Consider the following 25,760-nt stretch of genomic DNA (forward strand, 5'->3'; position numbering starts at 1 on the left):
TCATCACCAGGGTCGGAATTCTTTTTAAACTTCCACAGACTACAGAAGAAACACTGAAGCTGTGATGTGGATAGAGAAGAGGCAATGGGTGACAAAGAGTGAGTCACTTGTTAACCTACTGTTGGTGGTGTTAATTTGGGGGTGGATTTATTTAAAAAGACCTGCTTTTTCTGATGGCATCCCCAACAAAAAAAAGGAGGAAGATGTAAAGTCCTGGTTAAAGGTTGGGGTTTTTTGTGGCTGAAGTTGCCAAAACCACATCACATGTTTTGTGCCACACTCCTTGGGTGTGGAGGGGATATCCCTGTATCCATAAGCCATTGCTCCAGCCTGCAGAGATGTCTGCCTTCCTCTTTTCTTAGTACCTTACCCCAATTTCCCTGCTTTGTTTTCTTCTGCCTCTCACCTAACCTGAGAGACCTCTGTCTTAGAATCATAATGCAAAGTACTAACCCCTATAAAATCATAGCTAATGATCGTGGATCAACAGTCATCTTCTGCCTGAGCCTTGTGCAGATGCTGTCAGGCTGACCCTCTGGGACAAGCGTTGCACAGCCCAGGAAGCAAGGACAACTGGGTTTCTCTTGGTTTCCATTACTTGCCTTGGCCTGAACATTCCATTTTGACATTAAGCGATGCATCCATCGCTATGGTAGTAACACTGATCCTTGAGTCAAGGCTGGATAGGACACACTCAAGGTCAGCAGGAGGGCTTGCAGCAACCTGTCTTGAGCCCACATCTCTGCAGTCATTAGTGCTTTAAGAGGAGGGAGATGATGAATAAAGATTTACTTTGGGAAGGGGGGAAAGTAGATGTCCCCATGTCCATCCAGCCTGGATGGAAGGTGTTTGCTTTCCTTAAGAGATGAGTGGGACATGCAGAAATCTTAATTATCACTGGCTCTGTGGAGGCAGCAGGCTAATAAAAGCTGTCAGCTCAGGGATGCGGTGGAGCGAAAGCCTGCCATCTCAATTCTCTGCATCTGCACCCACCTACCGCTCCTGCAGGGCAGGTGACAGGGAGGACGTATGCGATGCCTACACCCTTCAGAACAGGCTTTCCACTGTCACCAGCATGGAGCAGACAGGACCTCGGTAGGTCAGGTGGCCCCGGGCAAGTCATTCCTATACCCCACTTTTGCTGTGTTGCAAGGGAGAGAAGTTAAAACATTGCTGATGCAATGCGGGTTAAAAACCACTGATCAAGAACTCAACTGATCTGCAAGAGATTAATGTTATGAAAGATTTAACATTTTGACAGCTAAAAATGTTTCTGAAGATGAATTTCACTTCTCTGCCTCATTAATCCCACCCCTCAGGGGGTTGCAGCAGGGGGATGGGGGACTCATCCCAGGTTCCAGAGATAAGCAGAGGCACAAACCACAGTCTCGCAGATCCAGACCCTCTCATGGCAGGGAAAACAGCTGCAGCCTGGGGAGCCCAGCACCAGTGCTCCTGGCAAAGGGACATGCTCAAGCTGTGGATTTTGTGGATGTGATGGAGGGAACAAGTCAAAGTTCAATTTCATTCCTTCCAAGCTGTTTACTGGGTCAGACTCCAACAACACACAGCTTCCTCTTTTATACACAAGGATGGAAAACTGACTATCGAACAAGCAGCTCTCTGGGTGCTGGCAAACCCCAGGAATTAATTGGCTTATTACGTAAAAACCACTCTGAACCTTCTTGCAAAGGGCACCCTGGAAGTGCCAAGCTCCACCATGCAGCTAGCATCCAGCTATGGAACACCCAGCAGTGGTCCATGACCTGGCACTAAACCTCCCAGGGGCTCTTCCCTCTTCAGGACCAAAGGAGATAGTGACAGAGCTGGTCTATTCCCATCTTGTGTGGGCTGGTGTGTCTGTGGGAAGTGAGAGCAGCCCTTGGCTTCACAACCACCCATGGTGTTTGGCCATGATGGGTCAACCAGCACCAAAAATCAACTCTTTCACCTAGATGTCCTATAGATCCATGTCCTCTGCAGAGCAGCCATGGGAAGGAGTAAATTCCTACTAATGTGTCATGGTAGAGAAACAGGATGCTAATCCCACTATCCGGGGCCCCATTATTCCTATAAGTTTAATTCTAAGCACCAGAGACTGCTCCATACTGCACAACAGAGAAGATAAGCTTTGCTCTCCAAATCTGGGCTTCTCCATCACCTTGCGCCCACAAGGAATCAGTTGCTTTGGAAAGGTTACACAGGTTGTACAACCCACAAAATCAAACCTTTTTAAGGGAATTTTGCGCGCGATAATAAAAAGACATGCATCCAAGTGAATTCCTTAAGGATGAAAGCACTGGAAGTTTGTGTTCTCTACATGATCCCTATGAAACACAAAAAAGAAGGGAAAGGGGTACCTAAATCAATGTCCTGAGGACTATGTATCCTCCTTAGTGAGGTGATGATCCAAAGAGAAGGTGTGAATTTTAATACAGCCATCATCTCTATCATACTTGCAACTCTCAGATCCACAGCAGTCATTACCCTTTAGCCCAGGGATAATTCCAGCAGCCAATTTGTTTTACAAATGAATGGGAAAATACGGGAAAGGGTTTTGCCTTAGTATGATGAAAATGAATAATCCAGCTGTGGGAAATCAATATTTGATGCCTAAGGAGACCTCTGAAAATCCACCACACCACTCTGTTGTTTTCCCAAGCTCTCTTTAAAACTCACCTCAGCTAAAATACAACAGACAGGAGATAACTGATGTGCTGCTTATTACACTAATTGCAATCATCCCCTGGTTACCTGGTGCTCACCCACATCTGTTTGTTGTAGCCATCTGTTGTCTGTCTTAATTAGACTGTGGGCTCAGAGGGGCAGGGACTATCGCAGCACATGATTTTCTAAGCCCCTAGCACCCCACTTCCATCCAAACATCTCCACCCTACCCCATGGCACTTGCATGGCCAAGTGACACCACTCCAAATGCAGAGATGACAGCTAGAAAGTAGGAAGCCAAAAAAGATCCCAAACCCACCCCAAAAGTAAAGCAAACAAGCTTATGAGTCACACTTGAACCGTGGAGGGTTTTCAGGAGTAAATGGTCACCCACGGCTTCTGCAACCTGTCCTAACTTTCTAGGATTCACCTTCTGAGCTACTCTGAGGTTGTCTGGAAGAACATCAGGGCACCACGCCAAATCCAAACCAGTCATGAAGGAAAGATGAAAACAGGGAAACTAACTTCTCCTACTTGAGTAGAAAAAATATAGGAAAACTAAAAAGGATGAGTTGCCTCACGTCACCGTTCCTGATGTTGCTGCCCCAGCATGGGGGGAATAGAGCCCACCAGCTCCCCAGCAAAGCCTCCAGAAGGTGCCATATTGCACCTCATCGCTCCACATTAATTTCTGGAGCACTGAAATGCTTTTGATTAATTATTAGCAACTTCAAGCATTAGCTCTTCCAGCTAAAACACACTGTCCTATAGATTCTTCTAAGCCTTCCCCAGAAGGTGCCCACTCATGAGATAGTTCCTGGCTCAAGAGATCAGCACTGCTGGCAAATCTCATCTGTATGTTGCTTTGATACTCACTCATCCCCTTCTCCTGAGGTTGTTCCTGCCCTGATCTGTGTCTACATTTGCTACCAGGTTGCAGACTCTAGGGTAGGATCATGCTGCTGCCATGGCACTATCAGTGTTTCCAGCACCCAATGTCCTCACTATTTGAACTGAGCTCCACCTTCAAGTGCACAGGATGAGGAGGCCCTGATCCTCACCAGAGTTCAGCAGACTGAGCTACGAGCTAGCAGGGGGTGAAGGTTCCTCTTCATGAGAAGCCAGGCTCCCTTCCAAGATTTGGGTCAATATAGGTGCCACCCTCTCTCAGCTGTGGCTCCTTCCTCTCTCCATTTCCACCCTTTCCCCAAGATCCTAGACAAAATTAAGCCTCAATTCATTCCATCAGCACAACAAGCCAATGAGAGACATTTAAGAGACAGATACCTTGGTGACAGGTGAAGTGGGAATCCACCACATATTTTCAGTTTGTATGGGTCATGACTTCATTTCAGCTGAGTTATTCTATCACCACCACTTGCTATACCCATGGGAAAACTCCTCTTAAAAGGATGACGACACATTTTCCCTTGAAAATTACTCTGATCAGGTATTTTAAGACCACGTAAAGATCTCAGAGCATTAAAACCACTTTGGTTTTTATCCTCATTAAAAGCCCAATAGAAATTCAAATTTCTTCTTACACCAGCTGTTTTCCCAAAGCACGCCAACTGCCTTATTATAGGGTTGCTCACGAATGTCAGCAAGCACTCTGCAAGCGTTTGCATCCATGTATTTCTGCATATCCAACAACCAGAATAAAGGCATTCAACTACAGAGCTGTCCATGAGAGGGGAAAACCAAACCCATCTGGGTTGAACAAGAACCAGCAGCCAGGTGATGGGCTGGTTGCAGTTGTTTCTATAGTGGTGGATTCAGTGAGGTTTAAATCTCATTTTAAGATCTGGGCTTAAGTGCCACCCTGCTTAGATTTCATTGAATCACAGAAAGGTTTGTGTTGGAAGGGACCTTAAAGCTCATCCAGTTCCAACCCCTGCCACAGGCAGGGACACCTTCCACTAGACCAGGTTGCTCCAAGCCCCATCCAACCTGTCCCTGAACACTGCCAGGGATGGGGCAGCCACAGCTTCTCTGGGCACCCTGTGACAGGGCCTCACCACCCTCACAGGGAACAACTTCTGCCTAAGATCTCATCTCAGTCTCCCCACTTTCATACATGGTTAATATATTTGGAGGCAGCAAGGCTGGTAGCAAGGTGACATAAATGAACATACAGTGTTAGAAAGAAAACAAAGAGCAGTGATGTGCTCTTTCAGCAAATGTGCTGAAAAGACAATTCAAGACTCAGTATGCATAATTTTAATAAGAAATTATTGTTTTTCTTGTTGCCCACCTCCTTTTAGGGCCACCAAGCACACTCTGACCAGTGACAGGGAGGGAAATTTAGCTAGAGGAGGGTAAAAATGGCCATCCTCTGCTTACACGAGAGCAAGAGCTCATGGCGGTCTCTGCATGGGGGTCAACCCTTGCCCACTACAACAGCTCTGTCCCATCTCTGGGAGAAGATGCTTTTCATCACACTGCAAGCAGGAACCTTGTTCTTTCAATGCAAAAATGTATTACTCCTTTTATTTTCCAATCACTTTCCACTAATAATGGGAATATGTTACAAACACAAACTGGGGTGAACCCAGAAATGGATATGTAATTTAGCTGCCATCCTTGAGCAGTCTTCCTCATGGAGCTGGTCATATCTCAACACCAACAAGGATCACTTGGCAATGTTTACAGCAGAGATAAGATACAAAATAGAATTGCAAGAAGCATAACCTTTTCTCCCAGTAACTGATAGGAAAAGTGGGTTAATTTATACAGCTTCTGAGAGGGAAAAATAAGGCTAATTCCCTCGCAGTCACAGAACATTACACACTTAGTTTCATATTACGCTTGTGAATTACACGTTGCAATTACACCATTTTCTCCATGGGGAGAAGAAAGTATTTGGCACAACGTACAAATACATCAGGTTCTCATGTAGCACAAATTAAACTGCAGCACAAGCACATGTGGCTTCATAAAAATCACTGTAACTCACAAGCAGCAAAGGCATCAGTGCATCCTACATTGGACCATACCATCAAAACCCCATCAGTAGAGATGGTACTTGGCAAGCTCCAGCCTTCCCTGGCAAAGTCACCCCCAACACCTTTGACCAGAAGGCAGGGAGCAGGATGGAGTGGGGAAAAAAGACTTTTCAGGACTGGCATCAGGGTCTGTACCCTGTAAACCTGGTGTGTTGTCTTTGGTTATGGACCTGCTATAAGGGGGATGCTGGGCTACAAGTCCTTCTCTCACAAATTTGCAGGACCCACTTATCTATATATACAGACACAACCCTAACACATTTCATAGAATCATATGAATTACAGGACGGTTTGGGATGGAAGGGACCTTAAAGATGATCTAGTTCCAGCACCCATGCCACAGGCAGACAAATTCTACTAGACCAGGTTGCTCCAAGCCCTTCCAACCTGGCCTTGAACACTGCCAGGGATGTGGCAGCCACAGCTTCTCTGGGCACCCTGTGCCAGGGCCTCACCACCCTCACAGGGAACAAATTCTGCCTAAGATCTCATCTCAGTCTCCCCTCTGTCAGGTTAAAGCCATTCCCCCTTGTCCTGTCCCTACAGGCCCTTGTCTAAAGCTCCTCTCCAGCTTTCTTGTCGGCTTCTTTAGGCACTGGAAGCTGCTCTAAGGTCTCCCCTTCAGGAGCCTTCTCTTCCCCAGGCTGAACAAGCCCAGCTCTCTCAGCCTGTCTCCATAGCAGAGGTGCTCCAGCCCTCAGAACATCTTCGTGGCCTCATCTGGACACACTCCAACAGCTCCACTTCCTTCTTATGTTATGTTCTTATGTACTTGCATTATATCTTGGATACCTCAAATACATGGATTAAAGAAAAAACCTGGAGTGCTGGCCTGCAACCACAAATTCTCCAGCCTCAGTAATGCCAATAATGGACAACCAGCAATCCCGTCTTCCAGACATGCATCCAAATAACATGCCTCAGGGAAGGCATGGTGTGAAAAGGCAGACCTAACAGCTCCCAGACAGCCATACCAGTTCTCCACTTTTTGAGCACAAAGCGTACTTAATTAGCATCTACGATGTAGTGAGACAAACTAAGATTCCTCCTTAAAATCCAGCAATTGATGACCATCATGCCTGTCTGCATTTCTGTTCAACTTCAATCATAAGCCCAGCAAGACTCACTGATATTCCAGGTTGCGGAGGAACTGCAGGGAGGGGAAACTCTTGGATTAAGCTGTACCTTTTTGTTTGAGGAGCTTGAGCAAACTCAGGTGTTGTGATGGATCAGACAGAAGACACCTTACGCTGACTCAATATCAAATATACCCATTAAGAAACCCAAAAATGCCATGAAGGTGAATTGGTGGGAGGTCTGAGACCTCAGATCTAATGACTAAACATGCTTTGAAGATACCTAAAAGAGGGCTATTGCATCAACCAGTTTTAAATCTTCCCATTTTTCTTTTGCTATTTCTTGCTTTATTTTGTTTACTCACATCTGTCCTCCTTTTAGTCAAATGTTTTGGAATACTTCTGCTTTCTCCTGCATGGTTCCACCACCAGTAATATCTGCAGGTACAACAAAAGTCACTGCAAGTGGCAGGACAGATGCCCCTCTGCTTGTCTCACCACTACCCGGGACCTCTGGTTTCCACTGTCCATCTCTGGCCTGCTTCTCCTAAGCTCTCCATAAGACTTCTGGTGCTCACACTGCTGTGTAGGTTTATTTTCTTCCCTCAGACTCTCCACCTTCAATTTGTTTGTGAGAGGAAAGCCAAAATGTTGAGGATCACAAATGGGAGCTGTGAAAATGTGAAAAGACTTAAGTGGGTGGAAAAAGAGAGATGACAGAAGAAACCCTCAATAACAGTCTTCCCTGGGAAAGAAAAAGGCAAGGCTGCAAGGTCAAACAAGCCAGGGTGGGACTGAGAGGAGTGACACCCTTTCATCTTAGTGGGATGTGAGTTTCTCATACCATCATAGAAAGGTTTGGGTTGGAAGGGAACCTTTGAAGACCACCTAGTCCAATCCCCTGCTATGGGCAAGGACACCTTCCACTAGACCAGGTTGCTCCAATCCTTGTCCAACCTGGCCTTGAACACTTCCAGGGACGGGACATCAAAATTTTCCACTAACAGCACATCTCAGAGAAGAATAATGGTCTGAAGAAGCTCTCACTCCCCTACTGACCTCATCAGCCATGGGTGCTTGCTAGGGTGAGGAAAAGCCAAAGCTGCAATACCCTCTCCAACTGGACAAGCCTCCTGAAGACAGTCTACTGTCTGCTGGTGCCGTTTGCTGCCATCTCACACAGGGACAAGGTCAAACCACAGAGGCAGGTGCAACATGAGGCTGAAAAACAGCAGGAGACCCTTCAGGTTTGTTCATGGGTACAGTAACATCTTGGGTTGCAGGAACCCAAACATCTCTGAGCTCTCATGAAAAGCAAGAGTCAGAGGAAAGCCGTTCTGGCATTGTCCCCAAATGACATTTTATCTGCTGAAGAGAATTCTTCACTTAGCAAAGCACAGCATTAGAGAGCTTGTTTGAAAAGATTGCCATGGTTTCTCTGTGAATAAATTAATCAATTTTATTAGACTTGATGCTAAATTCCTGACTGATGGCTCCAGTGCTGAGGATGCAAGCTGCCGGCTGGCTGCCGTGGAAGAAGTCTGAGCACACCAAAAATAAAAATATAATAGAGTGAGGGTTTTAACCCCTTGATTACCATCTCATTATAAAATTCTAGTTAGATTGCTGGTATCTAACTATCTGAGGATCAACAAACAGGGCAGGGTTATCATGGGTTTAACCATCCATGGTAAAGTGTTGGCTATCACTAGGATTTTGTTAAAGGTTAAACGCATACACATTTTTTCATAGAACTAAAAATACCTGATTGCTGAAGACAAAAAGCTTCAGAAAAACCTAACATAAAACACCTACATTAGCACCTTGCATGCCTCAATCTGGATTTACAGTATCCATCTGCTTTCTGAAAGTCTTTTACCAGCTACCCACATTTTAGGTATATCCCTGTCCTGGGTTCAGCAGTAGCAGTCATTTTTCTCCTCCTTAGTAGCTGGTGCAGTGCTGTGGTTTTGACTTTCAGCCTGGGAACAGCACTGACAACACCAATGTTTTTAGTTGCTGTTCAGTAATGTTTACTCTGACCAAGGACTTTGTGAGTCTCATGCTCTGCCAGGGAGGAGGGGAAGCTGGGAGGAAGCAGAGACAGGACACCTGACCCAAACTAATCAAAGAGGTATTCCATACCACAGCACATCATGCCCACTATATAAACTGGGGGCAGTTACCCAGAAGGGTTAGATCACTGCTTGGTCAGGCTGGGTATTGGTCAGCGGGCAGTGAGTGGTTGTATTCTCTTCCCTTATCATTATTATTATTGGTGGTAGCAGCAGTGGTTTGTGCTATACCTTAGTTACTGGAGTGCTCTTATCTCAACCCATGGGAGTTATTTCCTTTCAATTCTCCTCCCCATCCCTCTGAGAACTGGGGAGAGAAAGGGGGGAGTGAGCAAGCAGCTGCGTGGTTCTGAGTTACTGACTGGACTTAAACCACAACAATCCCAAAACGTTCTGGGCCCAATTCTCCCTCAAAACCACACAGACACCCAGGAACCCAACAAAGAGGACAAAAGAGGTGTGGAGATGCACAATACACTGGACTGGGTGTAGACCAGGGACAGAGGTGTCAACCAGAGCTCCCCACACCTTCCAACCCAGAGGATCCTTCCAGAGTACTGGGAGCAGAGCATCATTTCCACTGGGATGCCACAAGGGGACTGTTTAACTGGAAACTGTTCTCTTGTTAAAAACAGTCCCTTAATTTTACAGGCCTCCACCATGTGGTATTCTGCATGGACACATCATTGGTGCAAAACATTCATCCTGGCCATGCTTCAGTGACCACTGAGAGCTTGGGGTTTCAGCCCAGCTCCAAAACGCAACCCAACTCTTCTCCAAGCTACACACCTCAGCTATTTAAATAAGTTACTAATTGCTCTTCTGAGAGGCATTTTTTTCTCAGTACATTTCAAAGACTTGAGAAGACATGAACCTCTATTTTGCTATTTCAAAAGGTCCTACCATCGCTCACAGCGATGGGGAATGTGGTGTCACAAGCAGAAGGTTTTGCTCACCAGGACCATTAATTTACTCCTGACCAAAGCAAACAATCCATCAAAGCAAGCGAGTGCTTCACCTTCACAATTAATGTCCTACCCTCAGGTAACCAACCATATCAGCAAGACAAGCTAAGTGCTGTGCTGCAGCTTTTTAAATAGAGAAGGAAAGCCATTAGTAAGACAGAATGAAAAAAACCCAAAACACAGAATTGGGCTTCTTTTCTGCCAAAAGTAAATCTTTTGAAAGGCTGTATAGGGGGATATAAAAAAAAATAAAACCACACAGAAAGAAAAATGCAGCTTAAAATATAAAGCATTAACAGCCTCTTCCAAATGAAGCCAAACCTTTATAAAACCAAATGAAGATCTAAGCAGAGAGTAATTGGATTACTGGTGTTAAAGAAACATCCTCAAGCTGCCTTGTCCTCTACTCAAGTTGAGGTGATGCATGGCCGCAGCCACATGTATGCTTTTTTCACCTGTGCAGGTTTCAGAGCTACATAGACCATTTGTGAGCCAAGAATCTCCACCAGCTTCTGCATCACAGCTGAGTCAGGGCAGAGACCACCTTCTCTCTTGCAGAAGGTGGCACAGGGTGCACCATCCTCCTCCTTGAAGGGTGAAGAAAAGCCTCCAGTCTCTGGAGGACATCCTACAGGATTTTGCTGCCAAAAGAGATGAAGATTGTTGTCACCTACCGATGACACTGCTTTACAGAAACACGGCCACATCCTTGATGTTTCCTGAGCACCTGTTTTCAGAAAGGATAAAAACTAAGCAGTGTATCACACCACATCTTGCTCTCAAGCAGATGATAACTGAGATATAAAGAGAGTGGTAGCAGCATGAGCTCTTCTTCTACAGCCAGAGAAGGTTTGCAGAGCATCACTAAGGACCTCCTAAACCACTCAGCGGTGTGGGGGAGAGGTAGCTGATGGTGCTCAGAGGATATCTGCTAAGCCTTCCCCTATTTATTAACTTAATTAGGGATCAGGCAGCTATTGAAATCTGCATACCAGACTTTGAAGAGATGTAACCATTGCTGAGAACAAAAACAGATAATGAAGCATCCCAGGGAGTTGAAAAATACAGGCAAGAAATGAAATGAAACTCGGTCAAACACAACTTTAATCAATAACCACAGAGGGAAATAATCTCAGCCGCAGGGAGAAGTGGCTCCTGCTGTCATTTACTGGGTTGGGGTGGTGTTACAGGGGTTTTTCTTTTCCTTTTAACAGTAGTCAGGTAATACTGAGCAAGATACTGGATGGCAGGTTTGCAGAATGCAGCAATGATATAGAAGTGCTCGTGGATATTTGGACACGGTCAGCAGAGCATGGAGAATGAAGAGTTTGGGGTTTTAGAAAGCATTGGTAGCTATCTGTACATAATTAGCTGAGCAAACAGAGGATTATACACAGCTGAGATCACCTTCTCGGCAGACAGATAGCTACAATTGGTCCTAAAAGAACAGCATGAATGACAAAGTAATTAAAGGGAATTATAAGATTAAAACATAAGATTATATGAAATACAAGATTAAAACAACAAAGTGGGTGTAGTATGACCAAACCCTAGTGAAAAGGAGAAGCTGCTTGAACACAGCAGGTCTGGACTGCATACAGTATCCCCCTGTCTGTGTGGTCCCCATGTGATCCATACAGTGAATGCAAAGCAGGGGGATTTTCAAACTGAAATAACCTGGGATGAGTCTTGATTTGGAAGAGCAAGATCACCAAGGAGCTTCCCAAGAAGGATGGCAAGAGAGGTACAGGAATTATTTAGACTAATTACAGCAGGATCCTTCAGGAAAAGGAACAGAGCTGCTTTGGGAAGAGGAACATAATAGGTAGCAAAAGGTGTATTTTTACTTTCATGAATGCAAACACAGAATAGTTTGCTTCAGAAATCAACCACTTCACCACCATTGGCAATGTCAGCTAGTGTTACAGCAGAAGCCCCAAAAGACCTCCACAACATCCTGACCTGCAGCCCCCTGCTGTGACCCAGCTGGAATCAGGACCAGCCCCCTCAGATGCCACCAGCATCACAGCATGGATCACTTCAGCCAACACCAAATCCCATAAAGTATGGTTTCATTACCTTCAAACTCAAGCTGCGTTACCTCCTGCCACTCTGAAGTGAGGGGACCCAAGAGCTGCCACTGATGTAGGAGAGGGCTGGAGCACCTCTGCTATGGAGACAGGCTGAGAGAGCTGGGCTTGTTCAACCTGGAGAAGGCTCCAGGGAGACCTTAGAGCAGCTTTGCATACCTAAAGGGGCCAACAAGAAAGCTGGAGAGGGGCTTTTGACAAGGGCCTGTAGGGACAGGACAAGGGGGAATGGCTTTAACCTGACAGAGGGGAGATTGAGATGAGCTCTTAGGAAGAAGTTGTTCCCTGTGAGGGTGGTGAGGCCCTGGCACAGGGTGCCCAGAGAAGCTGTGGCTGCCCCATCCCTGGCAGTGTTCAAAGCCAGGTTGGATGGGGCTTGGAGCAACCTGGTCTAGTGGAAGGTGTCCCTGCCCATGGCAGGGGAGTTGGAACTGGATGAGCTTTAAGGTCCCTTCCAACCCAAACCAGTCTGTGATTCTATGATTCTATACCTGAGCAAGGTTCCAAGAAGCTGCCGTTTGCTCCTGCTTATGACAAATACCCAGGCATTCAGAAGTAAAGTACAAGAAAAAAGAGGGGTTCCTAGAAAGCTACAGATGAAACAATGAATGACAGGTAATACTGTAGGAGATGGGTTGGATTTCTTACCATTTATTTGCATTATAGTAACACCTAGAGATTCTGATCAAGAGCAGGGACCCGTTACTGGAGGCTCTATGGGGAGGATGCTGTTACCTGGAAGTATTTCCAAAGGAAAACACATTATACAGTGAAATTGCCCAGGGATTGTGAGATGGTAAGTTTGAGATCACACAGCAAGCCAGGACCTGCCTCTGAGACACCAACCAATATTCAAGTCATACTAAAAAATTAAACTCCGTGGTCTAAACCTGACCAAATCAGATCAGGACTTTTGCATCCTTGAGGGTACCACATCACCAGGCTGCCAGCCTGTGGTGGTACCATCCTCTGTCTGGTGGCAGAGGCTTACCTTGCTCTTCAGAGTCCTGCTTGAGGTTTTTCTTTCTCTGCCTTCAAGTTGCAGAGATCACAGTTATCCCAACACATGATGACGTGTTAAGGCGAAGCAGGAGGAAAAGGCACAAGGGGGACAAGCAGACTGAGGAGGGATGAAACACAAGGCTGAAGAGACTCCTCTTAGAGAGGAACTGAGCAAACTTCAGGGAATGCCACTTCAAAAATGCAGATTAGTTTTTTCTCTGATTTTCAATTATCTTAATTTGTGTCAGGGTTAGATTTCAAAACACCTCCCTCTCTTCTCAGCTGATGTTTTAGACTAGCCACATGGAGGAAGAGGTAAAAAACTAAAACCAACCCACCCAGCAACGGTAGCGCGAAACAGAGGCAAAGTTGTAGCTTGTTGCATCATTATTAATCCCTTATTACCATCACTCACAGCTGCAGCAGACATCTCCAAAACAAGAGGATCCCTGCCCTGAGGTATTTACAGAGCCAGTTAGATGCGATATAATTAAGAGGTAAATAAGGCAGTGGGGAATGTACTGGGAGCAGGAGGGAGGAGAAAGGCACAATTAACTTCAGCAGCTTTGCAGAGGTTACTCCTATTTTACATTATTTGTGTTGTGCCCACAAACCATTGGGCTCTTTTTTGGGAAGCCATCTGGTGTTTTAACCTCTGAAAACCACCAGCACCAGTCTCATTCACCCACCACTTTCCTACTTAACGATGCTGCCAAGCAGGATTGTACCCTGGCTCTTTCAGCACTGCCCAAATACCCCACAGGCATCCTGTTTCTCTCCAGCTTGTCTCCATCCCCTCTATTACAGGCAGCATCCCTTTTCTCTCAGACAATCACTCCATGGAGGATTTAACAGGGCAAGAAGCAGGCAGCATAGCTCAGAATGGCACAAAGAGCAGCAAAGTAGCATCCCTACACCTGCTTGATGTCTCTTGTCCTCCTTGGACATCCTTTCTGTTCATGTTCTGAAGTCATGACATGACTTTAGATACTCTCCCTGTTTCCACATCACCCTCCACGACCATAGCTTTTGCCAGTGCAGCACTAAGTAGTACTTTGAAAAGATACTTTCCAGGTCTTAAAAATCAAACAGCTTATGAGAGGAGGACAAAACCACAAACCTTACTGCCCTTCTGGAAATGTGTTCAAGGCCAGGTTGAATGAGGTTTTGAGCAACCTTGTCCAGTGGAAGGTGTCCCTGCCCATGTCAGGGCATTGGAACTGGATGAACTTTAAGGTGCCTTCCAACCCAAATCATTCCATGGTTCTATGGTCCCACAAAAAAACAGCCCCTCAAAACTCAGCCCGCAGGGAACTACTTCAGGAGCTGCCTGAGCAGACAGAAAGGCACTTGCTTTGCAGTAATGGAGGCAAATATCAACAAGTTGAAGGACAGCAGACATGGATGAAAATGCAATGGGTAAAAAATGCTACTGGAGATCACGCTGCACAATGACAAGTATCTAGCAGTTGTGAGCCCTGTTCTGCTTCTACGTCCACTCCTCCCTTCAGGCTGTGCAATGGCAGGAGGTAAGGCTGACCAGCAGCAAACTGGTGTCCCTGTGCTCTCCACAGTCCTCTGACTATAGACCCAAGCCCATGAACAGCATTCCATAGGAGATAATTCCTATTAATTTCAGACATGGATGCACACGTCATGTCCCTCCCATTTGTGTGTGAATCCCAGACAGGTCCGGAGAGCAACATAGATAAAATCGGCACAGGGAGGGATCCTAAAAGCTGCTGACAGCTACCTGTGTAACTTGGAATCTTCAGGCAAGGCATGTGAGAAGATGTTGCTGCACATCACACTGATCATATTTGAGAAGAGGAAATTCCTGATGTAAATGCAGCCCTGTTCCAGTCCGAGGCTGGATCTCACCCTGGCTGCAAACCACCACAAACAGGAGCTGAGATTGATTATAGTGAGCTCTCTCACCCATCCATCTGCACATCTGTCATCAAGAGCCATTTCTAAGAAGACAACCTTTTCAGGACTAGCTTGGATAACTGCTTCTTGGCTGGCAAACAGCCTGGAGAAGAGCAGGTTCCTCTGTGAAGACCAGAGGAGGACAGGAGCAGTCAGAGCCCTGCAAAATGAAGGACCATCATGGGAGCCCACGGAAAGCCCAGCAGCATCTCTTACAGAGAACCCAGCGCAGACCTTGACTGCAACCAGGACTAACCCTGCAGTGCTACACATTCCACTTCCAACCATCAGATCTGGGAGATAACACCATACCCCACACCCTGAATCGCAAATATTTTACTTTCACGGTTGAAGCTACCCATTTAATTAAACGCAGTCTTGATAATTAAGGTTTCCAAGCAATTCCCTCTTCTGCAGCCCCACTGGCTACAGAGATCTTCAATTCCTGGGGATGGAAAGAGGAAGAAATAGGGCTGGAGCTTCTCGGTGCCTTGACGGGTTGAATCAGTCCATGCAAGGAGACCAGGGGGAATTCATCACTACTCACTAAGGCCTGGGGTGATGGAGCAGCACTTTGGGATGGGGCTGAGCCTTGTACACAGACAGGGATCACTGCAAGGAGCAGCATCACTAGAAATGACATATTTTTTTAAAACTCATGTAGCTGCACTGGTAACACCAAGTGGCAGTAAAAGAGGTGGGTGATGATCAGCAGGCTTAAAAAAATCCCAATTCACCATGTTCAACATCATAACCAACATTTCCATGACAAGCCAGACTAAAACTTCACCAAAACAACTGCTAGCAAAAACAAGGTACATGAAGATGTTTCGACATCACACTCCCCCAAGTCCGAACTTCGAGACACAAACCTGCTAGAAAAAGTATAAAAGGAGCAAAAATAATTGCATCACATCGTGCCCTTTGAACAACCTTTGGATCCTGATGGCTTTTGCCAGGAAGAATAACAAAAGTCAAACTAATTAAGCAATGAACATGCCCACAGTACAAAGTGTGAACATTTTAAAGGCTGGCAAGTTGTTAGGAAGTGCTCAGCTCCCAGCTCTGCTTTCCTGCTGTCACTCTGGGAGCAACCATGATGCAAAAGCTGATTTGATTACATGTAATTTCTTCATTTTAAGCATTAAATCAGAGCTCAAAAATAGGGTATGGTGGAAACCATCAATTTTGAAAACATCTCTCACCTTGATAACAGGCATCTAGCTGCTTTTCTTGGAATTAACCCAATGCTGCTGTCACAGCTACCTGAACAGCCACAGGAAGATGTCCCAGACAACCAGCAGACACCAAACCATGGACACCCTATGTGTGCTGGTACCTACCAGTGAGTTGGCTCCATGTTTTTGATTCCTGACCCTCCCCACCCCAAAACTGCCCAGCTGGAGCTCTGCCAATCTGCAGGAAGGGTTTTTGTCCTCCACTACCTCTTTTCTCTGCTGATGTGGGTTATCAAAAGTCAATCAGTGTCTCAATATCAACATCAAGCACAGAAAACCTGGAGCACTGGGAGCCAGCACATGTGGATGTCCTGTATTTGTGTTGGCATCAATGGGCTGGTGCTGCTGAAGCAACACCACCATTGCTACTGTGGTTGGCAACATCATGGTAAGCCCAAGCCATGACAGATGCTCCACTTCATCTGGCAGCAATGTAGATCCTGCGTCCTCTTGGCCACCAAGCAAAGTACATGCTCATGAACTAAACCATTTGCTTGCTTCACCCCTCTAAGTCCAGGGTGACCTCTCCAAATATCAGAGCTGATCTGGTCTTGTCCACTCAGGAGGAACAAAACGAGAGTTTCCTTCCTGTGTGTTTCCAGATAGGACCAACAACAACAGCAAAGACAGTCAAGTCCTTCCATCTCATATCAAAGCTGGGTAAGAACCAGGGAACCACGGAGTAAGTATTCAGACTGGTCTGACTGGGTGAATGGGAATGATGGCTATGGAAGCACTAGAAGGAAGAAAGAGCAGAAGGACTAAAAAATGGCAGATGTTGATTGTATCCACGGTAAGATATCAGCAAGATTTTAGCACACATCCACCTGCAGTATGTCAAGAGACCCAGAAGGGAACACAAAAACCAGCAGGTAAATCCTGGGATGGAACAGGGTGGATGGACTGACCATTGTCTGCTCCTCCAAGGTATGAAGGTACATGCAAACCCTCAGAAGCCAGGAGATGAGAGGAGCACTGGAGCTGCCATCTCCATCCCATCTGGACATAAGCAGCTTGTGAACACCACATGTCTTGGTCCCACAACTCCCTGGATATGAGAATGTAAGCACAGATCTGTGAAATCCATTTTGGATTGGATTTATTTCAAAGTAAAATCACCTTCCCCTGCTTTAAGGTCTTGCATAAAGACTTGCTTCATCGCTGATGCAATGATGAAGCATGATTTCCCACAATATGTTGTTCACTGAGATTTCACCCTGGTCACCACCATTGTCAACACATCCATAAAACTGCTAGAGAATGGTGAAAGAGGAGCCCAGAGAAGAATACTAAAAAGCAAATATCACAGAGAAACCACAAACTTGTGACAGATGTCAGGCTGAGATTTCAGGTCCCAGCTCTTCTCAACCCTTTTGGCAAATCATCATCCCTCCATACCATCTTTACAACCAATTTGCCCATCTTCAAGACACACAATGCCTTCTGCTACTTTGCCTGGTCCTAAGTCTGGGTCTTAAGTTTTTCACTAAAAAGAGGTTCTTTTAGTGCCACGGTGCCCCTTTTTGATGGAAGACCTATATTGGTAACATGAAAAAATTAAAAGGGGTGAACAATAGAGCTCTGATAATATAGATGGAGATAGAAGACTCAAAAGCAGCATCACGATACCCCAACGCTTGGACCTTTTTCTCATGCTATTTAGTGATGTGCTGATGTCACCAGTGACAAAAAAAAAGTGAAGAAAAAAAAAGACAGAGGCAGGTTTGGAAATGGGAATTTGCTCGTGCCACTCAAGAGAGGTGCAGTGCTGCCTCCAGCTACAATTGATGCAGCGCTTTAAAGGTTTCTATAAATCCTAAACAATCTTCTCCTTCACTCCAGCTTGTTACAGTGATTCACGTCCCAATGAAGACACTTTCAATATTGGATTCACCATGGGAAGCCCTACAACACCTTCCCCCATGCAGCAGGCTCAAGGCAGCACCTGTATTTATATTCACCCTGTGTAATCAAGCAACTCCAAGGCAGCTGCCATGCAGGCAGGGACCATCCCGCACCTAAGGAGCAAGTTAAGGGCAGGAGAAATTCAAGCATAACACCTCATGTGGGAGCCCACTGACACAGCAACCCCACATGAACTTCAAAAGGGGAGAGCTCCTTCAAATTGTGCAATGCTTTGCTAAAGGGAACCCGTACACATGTGAAATCATTAACTCCATCTGCTGCTTTTACTTCTTTCCTCAATGATTAACGAACATTAAGCAATAAGCATTTACTTTTTTCTTTTTTTTAGAAAACTAATGTCCTTACTTCTGCAAGTTGCCGTGAGGATTCCTGCCAGCTCTACCCTGCTTAAACATTTACACATTGATTTTCAAGGTCACCGCTGAAACACGTCATTTTCTACTTAGCACATTCTCCTCCAAGCGCGCGGCTGTATTCAACGCTGGGAACGCTGCGCGTAAGGGCACAGCACCGAAAACACCCTCAGCAAAGTTCAATCCATAAAAGAAATACGAAGTAAAATGCCTGGGGGAAGGCAGCCTTGGAAAATGCAAATACCATTCATTACCCGGACGCTGCTGGCTTGTAAACGCTGCTGTAGAAACGCTGAATAAAGTGATAGCTAAGGTCCGTCCAACCCCGCCACACACACACACCATCCCACATCCCAGCCGGGTCACAGCAGGAGCCCCACTGCTCACTTCCAAACCCACCACCAAAATCACCCCCCAAACCATTACGAACCCCAGGGGGAAGGAGCCATCGGCCCTTACCTGAGAGCTCCCCAGCTCTGCCAGTCTGGGCGCCGGCAGCGCAGCCCCCCGATGACGAACATGCTGCCGGGAAGCTCGCCGGCTCCTGCTCGCTCCCGCGTGCTCCCCCCATGTGCTCCCTGTGGGGTTGGCGATCCCTTCAGTGCCTGCCGGCACACGGCGCCGCTGCCATCAGGGAGAAAGGACTTGCCACCGGCTTCTCCCACTCGATTCCCACTCTGGCTGGTTGCTAATGAAATACAATGCGCGGTGCCGGCACTGAGCGAGCGCTGAAGACACCTGCCAGGCAGCTCCGGCAGCAAGGGAGTGAGTGAGAGCAGCAATGCTTGCAGCTTGCTGTGGCTGTAAACCGAACCGGTCCCATCCCAGGGACTCTCGCATTGAAAAAGTAAATAATACACCTCATGAAATCAAAAGCAATTTTGGGTTTTTTTTGTTGTTATTCAGACACAACACAGGTTTTTAATCCGTGTGTCCCTATAAAGTGCCATCCCTGCTGAAGGTGCCACAGATGTTATTTAACTTAACCTCATAGCACTCTACTACACCATAGAATAGTTATTATTGCACAGGAGGAAAAGCTAAGCAAAAGAAATTCCTTTACCTGAATCATACCAGCCCTCTTGCATCTCCCATGTCCCAGCCTTCATAAAAAGGGACATTTTTGCATTTAAAAGCAGCAGCTTTTTTATTCTTCAGCTTGGGAAAGGGGCTGCTCTGAATGTCAGTTTGGACTTAGAAACTGGTGACTGTGGGATAATCCAGGATCAGGCTGCGCATCATCCTGGCAGTGATCAGGACCTGGTCTTCTCCCCAGCACTGATGTGTACCACAGACAGTATATGCAGCTAAAATTTTCACAGAATCACAGATTGGTTTGGGTTGGAAGGGGCCTTAAAGATCAGCTCCTTCCAACCGTGGAGCTGGGGGAGGGGAACCTGATCCAGGGTCAAAAATCCCCAAATTCCAGTCACCTTTCTGCCTTCCAGCAATGGGACCTGTCTCCAAAGGGGGGGCTTGGTCCCAGTCACCCCAGTGCTCAGGCAGGAGCATGAGGACTCATTGTATCTTCATCCCAAGAGTCACATCACAGGCACCATCAAGGTTTGGATGTTATTCTTTTTTCAAACAGCATAAATAAGAGTAAACAGGAACCTTAGGGTGTTTGGGCTGTAAAATGGCTCTTTTGATCCAGATCCAGATATTTTTGATTTTGCCATTAGTGTGGCATCTGAACATCTGATTTTAAGAACCCTGAAAAAGGTCCTTCCTCCGCTGCCCTGCTCAGAGGAACTTCAGTTCTCCTTCTCTTCATCAAAACCATTTCCATCATGGGATTTGTACAGCATAGCTACAGACATCAAAGAACAGGAGGAGAAAGTGCTTGAAAAGCCATGGAGGGAGGAAACTTCGACCACAAACTTAAAACTGGTAGGATGGAGAGATGTACAAATGATGCTCCAGAAAAAGTTAGCAAAGGAGAAGACACCTGGGGCCATTGCAGCAATGTTGTATCAGTATCAAGGAATATAATCAAGGAATAAAAAAAGCTTAAATACTTTAAAAAATATATATAAGAGGAAAAAGGGTAGGAAAAAAAGAGCTGGAGGTAGACATGGAAGGAAGTCCCAGAGAACTGAAACCCTATATAGATACAGTTGCAGAATAACTGAATTAAAGACTAATATCCAGGTAGCATCTTCCCTGCTCATTGCAGGGGGTGGACTAGGATGACCTAAGGTCCCTTCCAAGCCAAACCATTCTACAATTTTATGACTTTTTGTCCAGGGATAGTGGCATTTCCATGGTAGAGCTTTAAGGTTCCTTCCAATCCAAACCATTCTATGATTCTATGAACTGGGAAGTGCATAATATAAATTAAAAATAAAATTACAAATATGGGAAGTTTCAAGAGTTCACCAACAAATTCCACCCCTTCAGCTGTTCAAATTTTTATGCCTTCAGCAGCAAAAAATCACCCTTGTTGGAATGGCCCGGCTCCAGCAATGGATTTGATTCCAGCTGCTGTGTTAAATGAGTGATTAATAGATGCCTTTGTCCTGGCTGCATCTGCCTTTCATGAGAACATCAGCATTAAGCTGGGTGTAACACCCCAATTCTGCCTTTGGTGTATTTTTCACTCCATTTTCAAGGAGATTTGAAAGAATTGGAGGGGCAGAAACTGATGCAATATCACTGTAAAAAGGGAAATTAAACCAGTAAACCCAACTTTCCAGTGCAGAGTTAAATAAGACAAAGAATTTGGAATACAAAGAATCTACAGAAGCTACAGAGCTCCTGCAAGGTGCCCAACTTTCATTTTCTTGCCCATTCTCCTGGGCACAGTGATTAATTATGAAGGTTGCAGAAAACATGCGAGCAGAGGGGAGACGATTCCCTGCCGGCAGCACCGAGCCCCAGCCTTGCACGTGGCTCATCCATCACCCGAACCACTGGCAAACCTTCTCCAAGGGACACGTCTGCTGCCCGCAACCCAACCACACACCCTGCTACAGCCTGCCAGTGAGCTGGGAACTCTGCCTGACCTTCAGCCATTCCCATCGACAAGAACCAACACACACAGAACCAACTACTTCAAGATGGTTTTCTTTCTCCAAGATATTTGCTAATAGAACACCAGAAACTGTGAACTTTTCTACATAGATTAAAATAAATTAAAAGGGAGGGGAAAGAAAAGAAAAGGAATGGAAAAGAAGGCAAGGAAAAGGTGAAAATAAATCAATAAAATAATAAAATAAACCAAACTTTGTGACAATTCAGTGACATCATCAGATCGCACCACACTGAGCATCTCAGTCTCAATTCTGCATTGAAATGATTATACAAATACTGGTTCTTTTCAAGTTTCCTCCTAAATTAGGGGTTTGAGCTAAAAGGCTCCAAATGGTTCATCTCAAGCAAAATCAGCTCAGAACAAGTTTTAAAGTCAATGATCCTTCCTCCCAAGTTCTTCTACATTCTAAACCAGCTGGCATAACCTAAATCATGCCAAGCCCATCACAAGGCACCACCTTGCTATTAAGTCTCCAACTCAAGGATCAAGGTTTGCAGAAAGGAATGAAAAAAGAAATAAAGGCTGTTCTTGTCAAATATCCCTATGTGGTGATACTTGACACAGGGCACTCTGAGCCCAGATTTTCCTTTCTTTAACATTGACTTTTATGCTTGCCTTCAAAAGAAGAGGCGGCACATGCAGCCCCAAACAGACCGTAGTTCCTGGCTTTCCATCTTATAACAACAGCAATGGCACCCAGGGTATCTTCCAAAATTGAAATTTAAAAAAACCGTTGACTACAAGAACGCAATGAAGAAGCACAAACCACATGGGGATGGGACACAATGGTCTGGCTGCTTGGCATTTCCAGGCATAATGACACATCTGAGGTTTCATGATGACAGGCAAAAGAGTTGTGGATGCCTCATCACTGGAAGTTTTCAAGGCCAGGTTGGATGGGGCTTGGAGCAACCTGGTCTAGTGGAAGGTGTCCCTGCCTGTGGCAGGGGGTTGGAACTGGATGAGCTTGAAGGTCCCTTCCAACCCAAACCATTCTGTGATTGCATAATTTGAGTCCCTTCAAAAGACCTCAAGCCTGATCTCATACAGCTGTGGGCAACAGCATGTAACAGGGTTATAAAATGTTGACAAATTTTGTATTCTCTACTCCCACCATTCAGAGTTTCCTGGCTTAAATGAGTACAAAGAGATGGAGAAGTAGTATACAGGAATGCGGAGTAAGACAAGCCCTAGCACAGCACCAGAAGCGCCTATTTGTAACACAGGTAAAATGAGCAACTGACAGTGACCTTTAAAAGCCAGCATCTCAATGGATGTCATTCCAGGTTAGGGAGGGAAAATGAGGTTTAGTTTATCTGAGGCACAGCTGCCTCGCAGCGAGCAGATGACGCTCCAGGAGGAGAACTTTGGAATGAAAATTATTTTCATGATGAATGAAACATTGTTCCAGTATTTAAAGGGTGGCTACAAAGAAGACGGAGAGTCCCTTTTGAAAAGGATTCACATTGAAAAGACAAGGGGTGATAGGCACAAGCTGCTCCTGGGGGGATTCTGGTTGGAAATGAGAGGAACATTTTTCACCATGAGAACAATCAGCTACTGGAATAATCTCCTCAGGGAAGTGGTGACTCCGAGTGTTAGACAATTTTAAGATTTGGCTGGAAAAAGTGCTGGGCCATCTACTCTATGTCATGCTTTGCCTGGAAAGGTTGGACCAGATGATCCTTGAGGACCTTTCCAATCCGTGATTCTAGGATTCTGTGAAGGAATGGAAAATGTTCTTCAGGTTTTACAACTGCTCAAATTAACTCCCAGCCTCACCTACGTCCCATAAGGACTCTCTTGGAAAAGCCTGCAAAAGTCTCTATTGACCGAGAGAGCTAACATGGCAACAAGAGCAGATCAGATACCATCAGATACCTCCACTACTCTGTGCCTTGTGCTTTACCTACAAACCCTACAAATCACCCTATATTGACCAGCTACAAGGATCTTACCCTATCAATACCAGTCTTTATCATCTATTAATTATTTATAGAGACAAACATTCCACCATGAGATTTCCTTGATGCTCTAGCAGCCAAGAATTTCTCCAGTAACCTGCAGCTTCTCCCCATAGATAGATGCCCTCCTTTTCTTTGACAGCATCTGTCTGGCCCACCTGCACATGCCCATGGACCAGTGCAGGAGCTGAGCAGAACAAATACAGCACAAACACAGCAGGCTCAGCACTTTGCCAAGATGATTAAATCGACACAATTGCATTAACATTCTATGACAGCCAAGCTCCAGAATGGCTTCTTACTCTCTCCAGGTAGCAAACAGCAAAAGAGGAGCATCCGAGGTAAATATACAAGTGGGAAAACAGGAACAAAACAGCTTTGTTTTGTTTAAAAGAACAACAAAACCACACTGCATGTTCGAGCTTTTTTTGCTGCCAAAGCCAGCAAAATCAGCACTTTCCAGGCCTAGCTTCTTCCATCCCTTAAAACAAGCTATAGGAAACTGGAAAAGTGGATGGGTTATGACTTCTGCATCTAGGAAATGAAGTTCATGGTGAACGCCTAGATTAAGCAACTGTCAGCACTTAATGGTTCTATTTACTCCAGTCCAAAAGAGCAAACTTTAAATAAAAATGTAATTAAGCATATCATGTACTTTCAGGCATACCAGCTACAATGGCGAGCAAGATCCCTTCTAAATCGATGAAACACTTCCTCAACCTTCGCTTTTTCCAGCCTCTGAGCCTCAGCCTCTGACACACCCGTGCAATGTTTAAAAGCCCGAAGTCCCTTCCAGCCCAGAGGCTGGATATAATTGAGGAAGAAATTGGTGACAAAACACAACTCGGCCAGCCTTGCTCATCTGAGAGAGGCTTTGAGGTTGCTCTGTCCCTGCATCAGCAGCTTCAAAGCTTAGGGGGGTGTCTATGCATGCGTGTGGCTGTTGCAAATTCATGGCAACTGAAGCTCTGACAGCAAAATATATATAAAATATAGAGAAGGAGGACATGGAGCTGTTGGAGTGAGTCCAGAGGAGGCCACAAAGATGCTCCAAGGGCTGGAGCAGCTCTGCTATGGAGACAGGCTGAGAGAGCTGGGCTTGTTCAGCCTGGAGAAGAGAAGGCTCCTGAAGGGGAGACCTTAGAGCAGCTTCCAGTGCCTAAAAGGGCTGACAATAAACCTGGGGAAGGGCTTTTGACAAGGGCCTGTAGGGACAGGACAAGGGGGAATGGCTTTAACCTGACAGAGGGGAGACTGAGATGAGCTCTTAGGCAGAAGTTGTTCCCTGTGAGGGTGCTGAGGCCCCAGCACAGGGTGCCCAGAGAAGCTGTGGCTGCCCCATCCCTGGCAGTGTTCAAGGCCAGGCTGGATGGAACGTAAAGCAATCGTGTCTAGCGGAAGGTGTCCCTGCCTGTGGCATGGGGTTGGGACTGGATGAGCTTTAAGGTCCCTTCCAACCCAAACCATTCAGTGACTCTATGATTCCCTGCCTTGTTGGGAATTTATACAGACATACCTCCCACTGTTTTGCCCCCAAAACTCCAGCAACCTACTCAGAGCTGTGCAGAACTTGGATCATCCTTATCTCGCTGGTGATCCCCATACACACTGCACTGGTTCTCTCTCCTGTGTAACTGACAGGCTTCAGAACATGAGGATTTCAATAGCTGCCATAGCCTTGTTGCTGTGGGGGCATTTGGGGAAGTCTCTGTTCCATCCACCGTGGTGGGTGGAGGCTTCACAAAGAGCACAGATGTCCTCAAATGGTCTAGGCATGGACCATCTCCAGGACAATGCATGAGCTGCTTACTTAAATCAGCTGCTATGGAAGGGGACATGGCATGTATATAACTGCATCTTAGGACATACCCCCAAAGGAAAGGAGCATATTAAGGCGCCCCACAATTAACCTGCAGCCCAGTATGAGCAGAAGCCACCCCTGAGGGGTGCACCAGTGTGCTAACGGCATTGGTCCCAAGCTGGTTGTCCTGCTGCATGATCCCTTCTGAATCAATGAAACACTTCAACCTTTGCTTTTCTAATGCCAGAAAGATGTAGTTCTTTGCACTCTGAGGTACTTTCTGGCCCCAAAATGCTTCATAAACACCATGGCTGGGAGCAGAGTGCTACATGCAGACCCTCCCCTTGCCTCTTCACTCTTCTTCCTGTAGCTTTAATGCCTCATAAGAGGTTCAATAACAGGAGTAATTATAAACCAGTTATGAAAATAGCTGACCTCCCATGGAGCAGAGAGGTCCTAAGGGTTCAATTACATGACAACAGAAAACAATCAAGAGACACCCTGGGTTCAGCCTCACTTTTATAAACATTTTGCCTTTGTTATTCTTACCTAATTGTAATGGGTTAGGTAACCAACCTTAATTGTGAGCCAGCTGCGTCTGTAGTGCACACAGTGGCCCCAGTACCAGCAATGCC

General features: G+C 45.8%; 1 protein-coding gene across 6 annotated transcripts in view; it reads right to left on the minus strand.

The window, feature by feature from the left end:
• Positions 1 to 25,760, minus strand: part of NCOA1 (nuclear receptor coactivator 1) — a 185,957-nt gene that overhangs the window by 69,732 nt on the left and 90,465 nt on the right. For 4 of the 6 annotated variants that reach the window (XM_031046640.2, XM_031046639.2, XM_031046644.2 and 1 more), the window contains exon 1: positions 7,808 to 7,946. The exons of the other annotated variants lie outside the window; for them this stretch is intronic. In XM_031046640.2, coding sequence (XP_030902500.2) covers positions 7,808 to 7,819 — 12 coding nt within the window. In that variant the 5' untranslated portion in view covers positions 7,820 to 7,946. Of the gene's footprint in view, positions 1 to 7,807; positions 7,947 to 25,760 lie in introns of those variants that run through there. 6 annotated transcript variants of the gene reach the window in all.

Source organism: Melopsittacus undulatus, chromosome 3, assembly GCF_012275295.1.
Source record: "Melopsittacus undulatus isolate bMelUnd1 chromosome 3, bMelUnd1.mat.Z, whole genome shotgun sequence".
Taxonomy (NCBI): domain Eukaryota; kingdom Metazoa; phylum Chordata; class Aves; order Psittaciformes; family Psittaculidae; genus Melopsittacus; species Melopsittacus undulatus.